Source organism: Scardinius erythrophthalmus (genome assembly GCF_964197995.2).
Source record: "Scardinius erythrophthalmus genome assembly, chromosome: 16".
In the NCBI taxonomy this organism is placed as follows: Eukaryota; Metazoa; Chordata; class Actinopteri; order Cypriniformes; family Leuciscidae; genus Scardinius; species Scardinius erythrophthalmus.
Window position 1 is genome coordinate 21,561,669 of NC_138236.1, and position 16,238 is coordinate 21,577,906.

At 38.4% G+C, this 16,238-nt stretch overlaps 1 protein-coding gene across 2 annotated transcripts; it reads left to right on the forward strand.

Moving 5' to 3' along the window:
* Positions 1-1,279: 1,279 nt before the first annotated feature.
* On the forward strand, positions 1,280-15,875 carry rasip1 (Ras interacting protein 1). 2 transcript variants are annotated; one of them, XM_081388488.1, is made up of 16 exons: positions 1,280-1,569; positions 2,712-2,833; positions 3,849-4,297; positions 5,635-5,895; positions 5,990-6,219; positions 6,662-6,823; positions 7,230-7,434; positions 9,300-9,598; positions 9,931-10,092; positions 11,081-11,121; positions 12,734-12,888; positions 13,801-13,913; positions 14,006-14,294; positions 14,439-14,602; positions 14,721-14,862; positions 15,327-15,875. In XM_081388488.1, exons 2-16 carry the CDS (start codon positions 2,712-2,714, stop codon positions 15,503-15,505), a joined length of 2,973 nt encoding a protein of 990 aa, XP_081244614.1. In that variant the 5' UTR covers positions 1,280-1,569; the 3' UTR covers positions 15,506-15,875. The 2 variants fall into 2 exon arrangements, with proteins under 2 accessions (XP_081244614.1, XP_081244613.1); XM_081388487.1 differs by having other exon boundaries at positions 1,352-1,662.
* The last annotated feature ends 363 nt before the right edge of the window (positions 15,876-16,238 follow it).

Consider the following 16,238-nt stretch of genomic DNA (forward strand, 5'->3'; position numbering starts at 1 on the left):
GGAGTTGGAGTGTGAGAGAGATGTATAAGAATTTTTTTTTTACCAAAGAGTGTGCTACTGTATGCACACTTCATTCCAAACCCTTTCCCTCTGACCAGGAGCCAGGAAGAGCTTTCACTTACATACTAAAAACAAACATGGAGGGACAAGTCTGAATGACGCACAGGAGCCTTCACAGCCTGCTGTCAGTGCTTCCTGTCTGAGAGACCAACTGCTCTTAGCAGACTCTTTTGGTCTGACACGGTGCATGTGAGTGTGTGTGTGTATTTATGTTATGTAGAACAGCATAATTGCTTTACACTAAAAAAAAAAAAACTGTTATAGCTGGATGTTCCTTGAAAGAAAAAATAACTTGAAAAGCAAAATTATATACAATAGTTATTTTACTATTTTATTCTTGTTTTGTGAATAAACCTCACTAAATTTAGTTAGATTTGGGTTTTAAGCAAGAACAATGGTTAAGTATTGGTATATTCACCCAAATGCTTCTTATTCTTGTGCACTCAAATAGAATATGTATACACACATTCACATATACGGATACAAATGCTTCTTCTTTCCTGACACATCATTCTGTTGTTGACAAGGTTAAAGGTTACAGGTGCCTCTCTGTCTTTGACATCCTGTCCCAGGTTTCCTGCTTCCTCTTTTTTTCAAAAACCCTACAACACAAACCAAAGAGCGTTGGGTAAAACATGCTGAGGCCAGTGCTATAATCTTGTGCCCATTCTTTTAGGTAATAAACATATATACTGTTTCAGTTCTTTCAGATGTATTATATTTCCTGAGGATTGTCCCCATATAGATCTTAGTAAGGGTAGCGGCATATTTAATTTCTGACAGGAATGAAAACGAGGCTGTGAGGGATTGAAGTACGTTCAATGGACTGTAGTGTTGTTCAAAAGCATGACAAACGAAACAAAGAACTTTCACTAAAAGAAAACTCCATAAAACAATTTTGAGTATTGAAAATTACACGTGATCTAGGCCCTTTATACAGCGAATGCCATTGTAAATACTCTAAGTTTATCCCTCACAACCTCATTTTCATCCATATAAAATTCAATATGGCGTCTACCCTTACTAAGAGTTCTACTACTCTCAGACACTTTCCGGCGCCGTTTTGATTTTGTATGGACATAGGACTATTAAATATCCTGACGAGTGCTTATTACATTTTTTTGTCTTGCGTTTAGTACATACAGCAGTTTCTTTGACATTGCTTTATGTGTATATTTCATATTCTCTCTATGTCTCCCTCTCTCTCTTTTTTTCTCAGGATATAGGTGTTGTCCATTGGGGAGGAAGGAAATTCTGTCATTTAGAACAATGGGTCTGCTTCTCTATCTATAGACGCAGAAAAGGGGAGAAAGAAAACTAGAAAGAAATAGAAAGCAAGAATAAGGACTAGAGGACCCTTCTAGAACAACTTTTACATCGAAAATGAAAAAGACATGCTAAAAACTGGGTGAAAGGACAAATTCCGGTCAAAGCAAGGCCTCATGCAGAAAATGGACTATTTAAGCCTTATTATTCTGGAATAAGGAGACACAGAGCCGACCTCCACTGGTATTTATTTTATATTATTATAATACACTTCACAAACAACAACAGCCATTCCGAAGATTTATCCTGTTATAAAGAGGAAGCCCGTCACAGTGGGTAAGTCGCATTCAGATCCTCCGCTGGTGAGAAAAGCCATTTTACTGATGCAAAATGACAGGTTTGGAGCTTTAGTCAGCATATACTGAAAGCCTTTCCCAACCAAATGTAGTAAATTTTGTGTCTTGGTTGTTCTACATCCACCATTAACTTTGTAGAATGTGATGAAATCAATTATGGTCACAGAGTCAACATATTAAAAGTGAAGTTCACTTTTGAGGATCGACAGAGGGCAGCTGACACTTAGGGGGTCTGTTCAGGGGTTTTCCCCATCTGTCTGCGAGGATACATGGAGGTGAAGTCCACAGTCAGGGCGGAGGACAAAAACATGTATGTTATTATGCATAGCCGACATTCAGCGCTTTTAATCAAAGTATAAAAAGGATGATATTCATAGAATGTGGTTTGGCTGCATGGCTGATCCTCAGCAGTGATAGTTTCATGTTGGTTGATATCTTCGTCATGGCCTCTTGGCGAAGCCACTTGACTCTTACTTGACTTCCACGAGTTTGCTTAGCTCAGGAGCAACAGTGCCAAACCTCTGCTTTTCATTAGACATGTAGACATGAATGTGAAATAAATCTTTTTCTCAGAGCCATAACTATTCACCGCCTGCCGTCAACTTTGTGGCATTCCCTGCTAGCTGCGTTAATGCTCAGTTACTCATAGACTGTTAGATGACGAAGAATGTATGACACGGCACGTCCTGATTATTCAACGAGATGTTAGCTTTTCCTGCCATTTGTCTACTGAATGTCATTCACTGCCGAGATCTGATTTTGGAGAGGAATACATGTCAATGACACAACCCCAGGAAATGAAATCTTTTACAACTTCAAAGTCTTGCACAACGGCTAAAATTGATATCTTATGTCAGTGTTCTTCTGGTGTTTCTCTGCATCCTTTTTTCTCTGACTGTTAAGACATTTCCCTTTCTTGCTTTTTCCTACTTGCCCTGATCCTTCCTTTCTTAATTTATTTTTGTCCATTTTATCTTTCCATTCTCCACACTCCCGTCCAACCCTCACCTCCCTCTCTCACTCCCTCAGATGGAGGAGTCTGGCAGTCCCCGATTTAGGAAGCTCCATTTCCCAGTGGGCTTGTGGATAAATTCTCCACGGAAACACTTTGCCAAGTTGGGAGCTCGTTGGCCCAGTGCAGCATCAGTCAAGTCAGTGTTCTGAATTTTCTCTTACTCTCTGGATCAATGACAAATAAGAGTATCCCTGATAAAGTAAAATATAAAAAAAAGCGTGTTTAAAGGACATGTGCCAAGCTCTTAGAAATGTATTCATGTTATTTTCATATGGAAAAACTTTTAAACCATTTTAAACAAACGTTTAAGTTTAATGACTCTAAATCAGTCTTGTGTTAAAATAAATATCATGAATTAATAATTCACAAAGTTTTGGGGGAGTCGCACCACATGATATTTTATAAACTAAAATTGCCTTGTCATAAACAGGTCAAATGATCTAATATTTTTAATATCTGAGACTTATGACCTTGACACACATTTTTGACCTTGACAAAAATTATATTTTACTTATGACCTTATTTTGACCTGTGCAGATTTAAAAAAAAAAATCTCCAAGGGCCCTCGCTTCGTTATAAGTTCATGATTCATTAATTTGTATATCTGTTTGTATGTTGGTTGCACCACATGACCTTGAAAGTTTTGAAAATATTTATTCAATACTTTTTCTAAAGTAATTAATAAGGTTATTTTTTCAATAATTTCATACTTTAATAAGTTTTTTTCTTCATTACAATATCAGGACAGTTGTATCACCCAAATAGTTTTGAATTTATGCCACTCAAAAAGATTAAAACGAATCTTAATTCAGAAAATTAGAACATGATCATCATAGAATAATTGTATTCAAGTCATTGTATGATGAATTACACTTTTAATTGTATTTTTGAATCAATTAATTAATCTGGACACATTTTTTTTTATTACTTTCTCTACATTTGTGGCACGAGTAAGTGACATGTTTACTGTCACTGTTTTAACATTCCTCCTTCCAAATAATGATGACACATTAATGAAACAATGTGTATGTGACATCAACATGTCTGTACATACAGTACCTCACTGAGTATGTATACAGCTTATACAATAACAACTGACATACAATAAATGATTTGTAAATCACCTCCTTCCTGTTCCTTCATTTTATCAGGTCCACAACTAGCTCAGATGCCGCTTCCCTGCACGAGGCCCCATCATCAGTCCCTTCCTCCCTCTCTCACTCCACCCCTTCTCTTGCCCCACCCTCTCCATCCCCTTCTCCTGCCTTCCTCCGCCCTCGCCCAGCCAATCAGCAGTCCAGGGCCAAAAGGCTGTCTCACCTCTTCCTGAGAGGCCGGTCCAACAGCGACCGAGACCGCGCCATTGGAGAACGTGAGAGGGAAATATGGGCGCATTCTGCCACCCCTTCATCACATCACTACCTGCCTCCTGCTTCCTCTAACGCCCCTGGGCTGGTCAAGATCTATGGAGATGCCCTGTCCAGTGGCGCTAACTATCGGAGCCTCCTGGCAAATATACACTCCACTGCTCGCCAGCTCATTCAGCAGGTCATCACCCGCTACACTGAGAGAGAACGAGAGAACGAGAGTGAAGACACAGGTATTTCATTCCCTGCAATGGTCAACCAGTTTAGTTAGCTGTTGTGGTCACTAATGTGAACATTTGTAAAAAAATACAGTCCCATAAAATCATGCCAATGATGTGGCCACAGATGTCAAAATCCAAAAAAGACAAAAACACCATAAATGTATCCAAAAAATGTCTTTCAGACTTGTGCCTGAAGTGTCTTGTGTCTTTCACAAATCTGAAAGACATTTTTTGGATACATTTATGATGCAAATGATCTGGCCACAGCTGTCAAAATCCAAAAAAAGACAAAAGCACCATAAATGTATCCCAAGTCTTTCAGACTTGTGCCCTATAATGCAAATTGTTTTGTGCAATGCCAATGAACGTAATAAAATATAGTTCACTAGTCACAGATATCATGAAATTTAAGTCATTTTTCACTGATAATTGACCTCCACTGTTGCTCTGAAATCTTATTTGCGAACCCCTTTCAGATTCAGAAATGGCACACAGACATGCCATGCCAGGTTTGATGTCATTAAAGCCAAAATGCCATCAGTCCTTTCATGTGTTATGACCAAGATTTGTTTTAATGTTTTAAAAAGAAGGCTCACCAAGGTAAATACAGTAAAAAACAGTAATATTGTTAAATATTATTTCAATTTTAAATAAATGTTTTCTATTTGAATATATTTTAAACAGGTATTTATTCCTGTGATGCAAAGCTGAATCTTTAGCATCATTACTCCAGTCTTCAGTGTCACATGATCCTTCAGAAATCATTCTAATATGCTGATTTGCTGCTTAAGAATTATTATCAATGTTGAAAACAGTTGTGCTGTTTAATATTTCAGTGGAAACCATGATAAAAAAAATATTCTGGATTATTTTATGAATAGAAAGTTCAAACGAATACCAATTATTTGAAATGGAAATCTTTTGTAACAATATAAACTAATGGCAAACTTTTGAAGAATAGTGTATTCCATTCCTCACAAAAAATCTTGGAATATAGGGCAATGTCCACATGAATCACTTTTATGGTGCTTTTGTGGTGTTTGAATTGTTGTATGTAAAGAATTAAGTGAGGATTATTCAGAAATACGATACTAACACATTTGGAATGACATTGGGTGATTAAATAATGATTTAGGCAGTTTCATATGGGTCCGCTGCAGCATATTGGGTTCATTCATCCATTATCTCAGTCTTGTAATGGATGAAAAATAAAACATCAAAAGCAAGCTGCAGATAATTAAATATGCATTTGAGTGCAGACATCACAGATTATATATAGGAAATTAGGCATTACCCGCTCATTGTATCATTCCCCTCTGAATGTCCTGACTTCCTGTTCACCTGGTCAGCTCTCCAGAAATATTCCCCCGAGGACTTCCTGTTATGTGATGTCATTGGAAAGCCCATTCCGCAGCCAGATGGAGCCATTAAATGGCAAACAGAGTGTCGAAGGGGCGTGGCATCCTGGGAATGTCCCTTACAGCTAGTGGATATGTGGAGACCCAAGGATGGTTTTGAACGACGGTTTGAGATCCAGCGCCTTGATGAATACGAGAGGGAGGAGAAAGAGAAAGAGAAAGAGAGAGAGAGGGATGGAGAGAGCTATCAAGGTTGGAACATCATCGTATTTAACTGTAAGAGATTTTACAAGTGTATTAACCAGCGTGGCAATTCATTTGTGGGAAAACACTATTGTGGTAACAGGTGTACGTTGGAGGCGGAGCCGCATGTCTTCTGGGGGTGGTCCAGAAGAAGAACGAGGTCATCGAGGGCGGAACACAGAACTTAGGAGGAGCATTAGTGATATGAACCTGAGTCTTAGACGTCGTCAGGGCAACACTGCCACCAATGACCCTCGGCGTTCTGGAAATGCCTCAAACAATGGAAAGGATAGAAAGAACATAGTGAGCATGATGGCTACTGAAGGTGAAGAGGTAAAATAAAGATACAGACCAACTTTTCAATACATTACAACCTCAATAATGTGAAATCAAATTAATAACGCAGGGCTCAACAATAAGGACTTTTTTCTGCTTGCCCGGTTTTGGCCAGTAGTTCAGATTTCTACTTGTCCTTCCAATATTTTTACCCTTCCAATGGACAAATTGTACATTTTACAACCTCTCCTAAACATTCCTTGTCATGAAAAGTTCAAATTAACAGATGTTTTAAGTTATCTTGATTTCTGCTTGCCCTTCCAACATTTTCACCCCAAGAAAGTCTCTCACACTGAGAGATCCTGACCTGAGCTTTCTTATTGTTTAGCCCTTTAATGTCATTTATACCTAATATGACACAACATAAGTCAATGTATTATGTGTGTCGTGATAAATGCATGTAATCCATTCCCAGTACTATCCTTGTGTGATTTTTCAGGTCCCCGGTCCAAGAGGTGGTGGATGTGAGGCGGACAGACGTACTCGTGCAGCTGAGGAAGAGAAAGACACCTGTGACCTGGAAGTGATGTCGCAGAGTCTGATCCTTCCACCGACAGATCGGCCATACTTCCTGTTACTGCAGGGCTATGACCAGAGCAAGGCTAGACATGCATCAACTCACTTATCTTACAGCCATCCCATGACATAATTCCTGTATTCCTCTAATCACAACATACCATCAAAGCTTTCATACCTTTGAGTGGAATGGCCATTGAACAAACTGCACAAAACAGCCATACAGAAGCTCTATAAACACACACGGGCTGCACAATGCCAACACAAGCATGCTGTGTCTACTGCTTCATCTCTGCACAATGACCTCACACAAGCACATATTGTCGAAAACTGTAACACTCTTCATTCCTTATCGTCGCTGTATTTCTGCAACTTAAGATAGGAGATTGCACAGATTGTAGTAAAGACCACAATGAAGATGATAACAGCTTTTTTCCACTCTCGTTGTTCTCCTTCTCACTCTCTCACTTTCTTGTTTATTATTTGTTCAGGACTTTGTGTTGTACATAATGACGGGTCACACACATGTTTTTGGGCGGAAGCCAACATTCCGTGAGCGTGAGATGGACAGGGAGAGAGAGAGGAAGGGGAAGAGGCCTCTAAAAGTGGACACTTACCTCTCAGCTCCTGACCTGCTTGCCCGACACCTCCTGATCAGAAGAGACACAGCCGTCCCAGAGCAACCACGCGGTCAAGGTACCCTGACACCAAGCTAACTAAAGACAGATAAAAGCAATGAAGAAGGGGTTTGTTGCACCTGGGCTCTGATTTTGATCATTTTTTACATTCGCATTCAATAATGCAGCACCAAGGATTTCAAACATTCGTGATAAAACAGGAACAGGCAGTACTGACGTGAAGAAACACTGCAATCAGTGTTGGGTGGTTTAACTAAATATCTTTGAATTTGAGCCATTTTAATGATTAAATAGTGCTGCACTTTTTTGATGCTTTATAATGCTGCCCACACCCTGCCCGATTTTTGCCCTGGTTTTCCACTCACCTACAGTTAATGGAAATCACCAACAAAAGCCAGAAATCTGAGGCAAATCTGCACTCAATCATGACCTCAGCTGACGATCACTATGTGTCAGTTTTCAAAGGCAAGAAACTGAGAGAAGTGCCAATGCATTGCAGATGCCCGAGAGGTATTTATGCTGCTGCCCACACACTATAAGACTTCCAAGGTCATCGGATTTCTGTTCTTTTTACACTGCACAACTGTCGGTCCTCGCCAACGTCAGTTTCATTCTAAACAAATTTCGAATGACAGGACTTGGACTGCAGACAGGTCTAGATATTTAGTCTGCTAATGCCGCCCACACCCTACACCCTAGCCCTGATTTTCATAAACATTTAACGGAGATTGCCGACAAAAGCCCAAAATGAGAGGCAAATCTGTGCTAGTTCACAGTGACATCTCCGATGCTCGAGAGATATTTTGCATGTTAAATATTGTCGGTGCCCGAGAGATACGTAGCACGTTAAATATCTAGACCTGTCTGCAATCCAAGTCCTGTAGTGTGAAATGCGTTTTGAAGGGAATTGACATCGGTGACTTCTAACAGTGTGAAAAGAACAGCAATGTGATTACTTTAAAAGTCGTATAGTGTGTGGGAGGCATAACACGGACAGCAAAAAGTTCACTAGTGACAACCCTTGAAAACAAACATGCAAATCCTTCCGTTGTGCTATAGCGATGAAGAAGGTCAATGTTACAGTTGACAAGAAATAGAGTTTGCAGTAGTCTTTTCTTCCCTATTGTGACATATATCTGAGTGAAACAGCTTTTCAAACAAGAAAAAATGTAGGACGGGATTTGATTTTGCACATTGGGAATTGATTGGATTGTTGTGGTTTGCTATTGCGGTGATGTCATGTGAGTGACAGGTTGCCCCGCCCCCACGCCAGTAAACACATCATCAGAGAAGATAAGAGATGTTGCTGCAAGTAGGAGGGGAACTTATTTTGATTAAAGATTACAAGGGTACATGAATTAAAAATAAATAAATAATAATGTGCATGAAAAACCAAAAAAGGTACATTTTTATTTCATGGTTAACTCTTTCACATGCTTGTGAAACGATGCAGGTAAAGACATTCATCAAACAAAAAACTATCAAAACATTAACATTACACAAAAGCACTTAAATACCACAGTGTTTCTGTGTATTTTTGTTCTGTATGTACCATGGTAGTACTGTGGTATATTGGAGTATCAAACAAATACCATTGTTCATGAATATGGTAATTATTCAGTTTGCACAAACAGCAACTAGCAATTTATGGTTTTCTGTTTTAATTCTTTTGGAGATTTTGTTTAAACGTTTAAGCTGTTAGATAAAATTACAGCTTACTATTTAAAATATTTCATATTTGTTAAAAATTTAAATAGCTTAGATGCATAGCAAGCTACTTTTGCAATGTACTGTAGCTTCTAGTGCAACTAGTTAGCTTAGCTTAGCTATTTTTTTTCTGTTGCTAGTTCAGCTAGCAACATGTTTTGAATAGCTTGCCGAATACTGTCTGCAATTATGCTTCTTGTTCTAATTCTTCCTTAGCCTTGGCCCGTCCATTCAGAGGAGGACCTGTCACTCTTAATGGAGCTCCACTTTATAGAGAAGCAGCCCTAAAGCCAGGAGACTTGTTGGGTCTTGGCAGCCACTTCCTTTTCCTTTACCGTGACCCCCGTGTGACCCCCGCCCCGCCCCTGGCCTTACCGCCACCATGGCAAGGTGACATGTCAACTTCCTACGGCCCTGGTGGGATGACAGATAGACAGGAAATGCTTCGCCAGTATCTGGGGTCAACAGAATCACTACTGAGATTCCAGGCCAAACATGCCGATGCCTTGCTGCAGGTAAACACTGATACGATCGAATACTCCTTGATATATCTGTCATAAACAAACAGTAGTGCATGTAAATACAGAGTTCTGACAGGGGGGCTTTATCATAATGATTTACTGAACGGAAATCTGTAGACTACAGCGATTTAAAAATCACAGCACAGTTCAGCCAACATTTCTGCGTAAATGTTTATAATACGGCATACTTAGTGAGTGTTGCAATGAAACTTAATTTAGGAAAAATATAATCACTGGTGTAACAAATACTGCAGTAGTTTCAGTCTTGCCATGGCATCATAATATTTATTTATACAAATCGGTTACTACTTCTACTTTAATTTCAGGAAATTATTTCGAAGAATTCCAGTCCAGATTCAGGGGGCGGGGCCTTAGCACCTGCCTTTCTTCTGTCGCTCATGATTGACTACGCCTCTAAACATCTGGATCCTGAATTAACACCACAACTGCTTTTAAAGGCAGCCAATCAGATCAAAGGAATTGTTTGGGTAAGTGTCCAAAAGTGCTTTTGGTTTGGTAAACCTATAAAACAGAAATGACAGTTTTTAAATGAATATTAATAATTAAATAATTATCTTTATTATTATTTTAAAAATTGAATTAAGCATTAATCTCGTGCTTTTAGTTAACGGCTCACATTCAGACTTTTAAAAAAGTATTTCTGTTTTGTCATTTTCATCCCATCAAATGTCTACCAATCAAACCAATATCAAACTAAATGGAATTATAACATGACAAATACTTCTGGGTCTTTTTAAAAAATACAGTGCATTTTTAGATATGTTTTTAAGTGAATCATTGTAATTATAGTCATTTTAATATTACTAATCATTCTCAATTATGTACAGTATAATATAAGTAAAAATGAACACATTATGTCTGATTCGATGTTGATGAAGTGGTGCTTGAGCCTCACTCATGGGACAAAATAGGCTGGGAACCACTTGTCTAGATGACATGATATCATAAAGTGTAAAACCACAACCTTTATTAAGAGTAAAGTGAAGCACAGTTGGCTGTTATGTAACAGCACTGAGACGGTTATTGGAATGCAAAGGTGATATTGAACATGAAATGATTTGAACAGGCCATCACTGTTCCTTACACTTTTTCTCTCCTCTTTGGCTCATGCAAAGTTGTTTTGTCAAACTAAGGCACAGATAAAACTGGAGTAACAGTTAAAACACACAACAAACACTAATAGTTTATTGAACGGGAGTGTCTTAAAATGGACTCTCTCTCTCTGCACTGTTAAACTGTGGTTGAGGAGCCACAGCTGCAGACACAGATAGGCTTTCATTGGAATTTCGCCGTAGTTTGTAAACAGAGGTTGACTGATGTCATTTCCACCCGTTTGGAAAATGTGCTGTCATTGTCCGGACACATCAGCCAAACACTCCCACCCATGCATTCATCCGAGTCTGCATTAATCTCTCTCTCTCTCTCTCTCTCTCTGTTCCATTATTCATCTTTCAGGACAAAATTAAAGAGTTCGGTGACAAACATCCAACACAAAAGTAAGAACCTGCACTACCTCTCCATGCTGTAGATCTGTATACACTGTTCAAACATTGTTGCTCAGTGACAGGCCTGTAAACAGTAAATTCCTATCACCTTACCCAACACTGAGCATGTGTTGTGTTTTTATGTATTTAATGTTTAAATATATAATTAATGTATGACAAATAATTTTATAATGAAATAATATTACACAAAAATAAATTTATATACACTGCTCGACCAAAAAAAATAAGAAATTATTGAGTGATGATTCAATGATTGGATCATTATTGCAGCGATTATTATGTTTCTAGCATGTTGTATGTTTGGCAACAGTTCTTCTAATCCTAATTGATGGAGTGTGCAGATTTTTATTTCTTAATCAACCATGTGAAAGACACATCATGGCCATATTTCAGGATGACAATGTCAAGATTCCTCAGGCTCAAATTGTGAAAGAATGGTTGGCAGTGAGCATGAAGAATCATTTTCACACATGAATTAACACCTCTGAGTCCAGAACTTAAAAAAATTGAAAGTCTTTGGGATGTGCTGGAGTAAACTTTACAGAGTGCTCGACTCTTCACAACATTACAACATTTATTTCCATCAAGAGGTGCATACATTTTTGGTCAAGATCTTGTATTGACAATGCAAGAGTCAAGCACTCAGTAAAGTCTACTTAAGTGTCTTCCTACATGGTTGTTTAAAAAATGTACAAAAACTACATACGCCATCAATTAGAGTAAAAGAACTGTTCCCAAACATATAACATGCTAGAAACACAATAAGCCCTGCAATAACGATACAATGATTGTCTCTTAAGCATTTGCCTATTTAAATCCAAATGGCGACTTTTTTTGGGCCGGGCCAATATATTCACATATATTCTCACCATTGCTGACCAGGAGCAGCCCACAAGCCTTGCCATTTCAGAGATTCTCTGACCTCACCTTGCCATAAGGCGGCCATTTCTCCTGCATCCAACAAGTTGATTACGAGAACTGATTGCCATTTAATCTACCCAGACCTTAATATGTGGCCTTATTAAGAGATGATCAAAGATATTCTCTTCACCAGTGCCTGGTCATAATTATTTGGCTCATCTGTGTATATATAACATTTTCCTCTAAAGGCCCGTTCACACCAAGGACGATAACTATAATGCTAACGATAAAGATATAGTTCTAAAAATCTTTCTAAATATCAATGAATAGCAGAAACACCTATAATGATAATGACACAGAGAAACAATGTCATTGGAATCACTTTCAGAAAGTGATGAAAACAATGACAGCCTATCAGAATCCATCCTGCTTTAAAGAACTTGAGGATTTGAAGCGGTAGACGACAAAACTGTAGTGCACGCTTAGAATAAACAGAATGATATCATCCGCTGGTGTGGACGCTAGTTATCGTTCTTGGTGTGAACAGAACTTTAGAAATTATAAAACTATTCTTAGATGCCACAAGCTAAAAATGTCAGATGGTGACCAACCATGTATCCAAATTTTAAACACACAATGAAACAAATAATTTAAACAGAGCAATGTATCAATATATATGTGTGTGCATTTTGTGCACAGTGCAGAGGTTTTATAATGTTTTATTTTATTTATGGTTGTTCAGCCCAGCAGAGGCTGAGGTTGAACTTCCTCCCCCAAGCGTGCAGAAGCTCTCATCTGACCTTCAACCTCTCATGTTCTGGATGTCCAATGCCACGGAGCTCCTCAACTTCTTTCAGGTCAAAGTCGAAGCCATGGAAAAAGAATGGGAATTTGAAGGTGAGAGAGAGATCAGCGATTACAGCATGTTTTCTGAAAACCAAAAATACTTGTATTACACAATGTGCCATATCTTCTGCTGTAGACGTGTTATGTCTTTTGTTAAAATAAATCAGTTTTCTCTCATCTCTAACTATCCCATCTTGTCCTTTTTTGGTAAACCTGCTAGTCTAAGCAAACATTATGACCTGCGGATTAGGCCTGAACTTTGAAAATAATTACAATGAGAATATATTCAACATACTGACGTATGGCTCATACAACTCAAATACAAGCAGCTCATGGAGTAAACGTTAAAATCTTTGCCAAATGTACTCGTCATATGATGCACTGTCAACAAGCAGCAAGTTTTCTTTCTAAGATGAGCTCGTAAAATAACATTTTATTGTCAATGAATATGCTGAAACTAATTGCAATTATTATAAATTATCAATGTTAAAGTCCCCGTGAACCGGAAGTTGCAAACGACTTTTCTCCAGTGTTATGACGTATTTCCAAGTGAAACGGAATATTGAACAGAGGGCAGGGTTTTACTCTAGCGCTCCTCCTCTCCATCTCTCACTCATAGCAGACTAACGGTTTGAGGGGAGTGGTTAAGCGTTTTCAACCCAAGCCGTCAAACCTACGTCATCAGAAAAAGACGCCATTCCAGACCGGAAGTAACTTTTCAGATTTTGATTAAAGATTACCATGGTAAATTTTTTTTTTTTAAATATTTACTTGCACGGATTAATTGTTCACCACAAGACTAGTAATATGCACCAACAAAGTAAATAGGGTCAATTTTGATTTAACGGGGACTTTAATAATCAGCTACTTAGTCACACCTGGGATGATCTGAATATTCCTCCATGTGATTTTATGGACATTTTGAGTTATGTATGGTAAGTTTTGTCTCACATTAACCTGTAGCCCCGGGTGACCCTGTGCTTTCGGCTGACATGGACACCTGTTCTGAGGCACTGGCACAGCTGGACGACGTCATTATGCACACCTTTCAGCAATGTGTTTACCATCTGACCAAGGTGAGAGAATGTGCATCAGTGCTGCTTGAATGACCCATTTTTTTAATATAATGTTTTAAATGTATTTCTATCACATTTCCTCTCTCTTTCAGACATTATACTCCCTCCTCCCAGCACTGTTAGACACTAACCCCTTCTCCAGTGAGGAGAAGAAGAAAGGAAAAGCAGGAGCCAAGGACAGAGCAGGTAGTGAAGGTGAAGGAGACGAAGAAGAGGACGTCTCCACTTTGCCGCCCACCGTGGCTGGACTGGTGGAAGTGTATCGCTGCTCTCTGCAGCTTTCCCGAGAAGCTTGCCTCTCTCCGCCGCTAACCTCCCAAACATTTGGCTACCTCTTCTTCTTCACAAACACATCTCTTCTCAACACACTCTTGGAGAGAGGTGAGAATTTACAATCTTTCATAAACACAATTGTGTTTGCGCATGGTTTCGAGCAGCGATGACAGAAGCTGACTTGTGATGGCAGTGAGTTTATGGCTGGACCAGCAGTGTGATGTTGAAAATGATTTGTTCGTTCCATCTTAGACAGTCTGTTCTCTTGGTCACGTGCGGTTCAAATTCGAACAAATCTGGACCTGGTTCTAGACTGGCTACAAGGAGCAGGCCTTGGAGATATTGCATCAGAGTTTCTAAAGAAACTATCAGTTACGGTCAATTTCCTGTGCATACCTAAGACACGCCTTATTCAGGTGAGAGTCTGAGAACATACGGACCCCTGCGCTGAATATGAAAATAAATACTAGCACAATGATATTTAACATCCATAATTCAGTCACATGACGATAAATTTCCACTCTCTTCCTTCAGTCATCCTGGTCAAGTTTACAGGAAGAACATTCCTTGCTAAATCCTTCCCAGCTTCACCATCTTCTCACTCATTATAAACTTGGACCAACGAGAGCCCCACCTTCCTCATGGGCTCCGCCTCTCGATACCGAGCTTGGAGGCGGTGAGTCACAACCTTAATAAATGAATAACTTATTTTTTAGTAATGATAATACGCCCCTAAACTATAGTTACATCAGATTCTTTTACATACACTACTGTTTAAAAGTTTGGGGTCAGTAAATGTTTTTCTTTTTAAAGAAAGTTATACTTTTATTCAGCAAAGATGCATTAAACTGATCAAATGTGACAGTAAAGACATTCAGCTTCAACACCACAGGAATAAATTACATTTTAAAATATATTCACAAAATTGTTATTTCAAATTGTAACAAAATATCATAATATTACGGTATTTTTGATTAAATAAATGCATTCTTCCTCAGCATAAAATACCTCTTTAAAAAATATAAAAAAATGTTTTTACTGACCCCAAACGTTTAAATTGTATGTAATATACTATGTAATATAATATGTATTATGTATAATATATCATTTTTTTCTTTAATATTATTCACATGTTTTCAGATATTTTTGAGAGTTTCTTGGACCATCCTCCTCTTATCTTGCCTAACGAGACACCTCGCCTGGACCTGACTCAGCCAATCCCAAGCCCTGATCTACTGAAGGAAGTGACACGCCTGCGAACATTCCTGTGGGGGCTCGACCAGGATGAACTTCCTGCTAATCAGAGGACTAGGCTGTAACATTATTTCATTCCAGTTGTGAAATTATGAACATTATCTAGTTCTCATAGAGAGAAACTATCAGTCTTTAGATACTATAAGGCTACATAAGGGCCTGTACATGAAATGAAAATTCATTTCAGGTGACATTCCTTCTTTCTTTGCCTATCAAGCACATCTGTTTGATTTTAAAGGATATACACTGGCTTAATTATGAATATGTATAATTAATCGCATTGGTTACCTTAAAGATTTTTGTTATAGGAAATTCATTGCCTGGTTGCAATGATAAATGCCAGTTTATTTTACACAGTCTTCTAATGTTCGGTTAAAGTAGGTTTTTCACTGTTTGTATTTCTGTAATAAATAAAAATTACATATATCCCCTGGCATGTTTTATTATTATTATTATTATTATTATTATTAATGGATTCTCATAGTTTGTGAGAGTCTGTGGAGGCCACCTGCTGTTCTATTGATCAACACTGGGTGGCATGATCGCAATGGATTCAACGATTAGTTAGGGAGAAACACCACTGGTCAGTTAAACCACCAGTACACTAAAAAGGCAAATCACTTATGACATATATTGTCGTGGATCAGTTTCCTGAAAATTTATATAATGGAATTCTAGAAGGGTTTTAAATTTTAAATAGTCTACTTGTTATATGCCATGTGTTTACAGTGGAAATACTGATACTAGCAGGTGCCCTTACAAACATTTACCAGGGCAACCACATACTAGTTTACCTAA

Excerpts from the sequence above, each read along its gene's own strand:
- rasip1 (XM_081388488.1), top strand. The coding sequence starts at position 2,712 with ATGGAGGAGTCTGGCAGTCCCCGATTTAGGAAGCTCCATTTCCCAGTG. Across the intron at positions 2,834-3,848 it reads CCCAGTGCAGCATCAGTCAA|GTCCACAACTAGCTCAGATG; the intron begins GTCAGTGTTCTG and ends TCATTTTATCAG. Across the intron at positions 10,093-11,080 it reads AGATCAAAGGAATTGTTTGG|GACAAAATTAAAGAGTTCGG; the intron begins GTAAGTGTCCAA and ends TTCATCTTTCAG.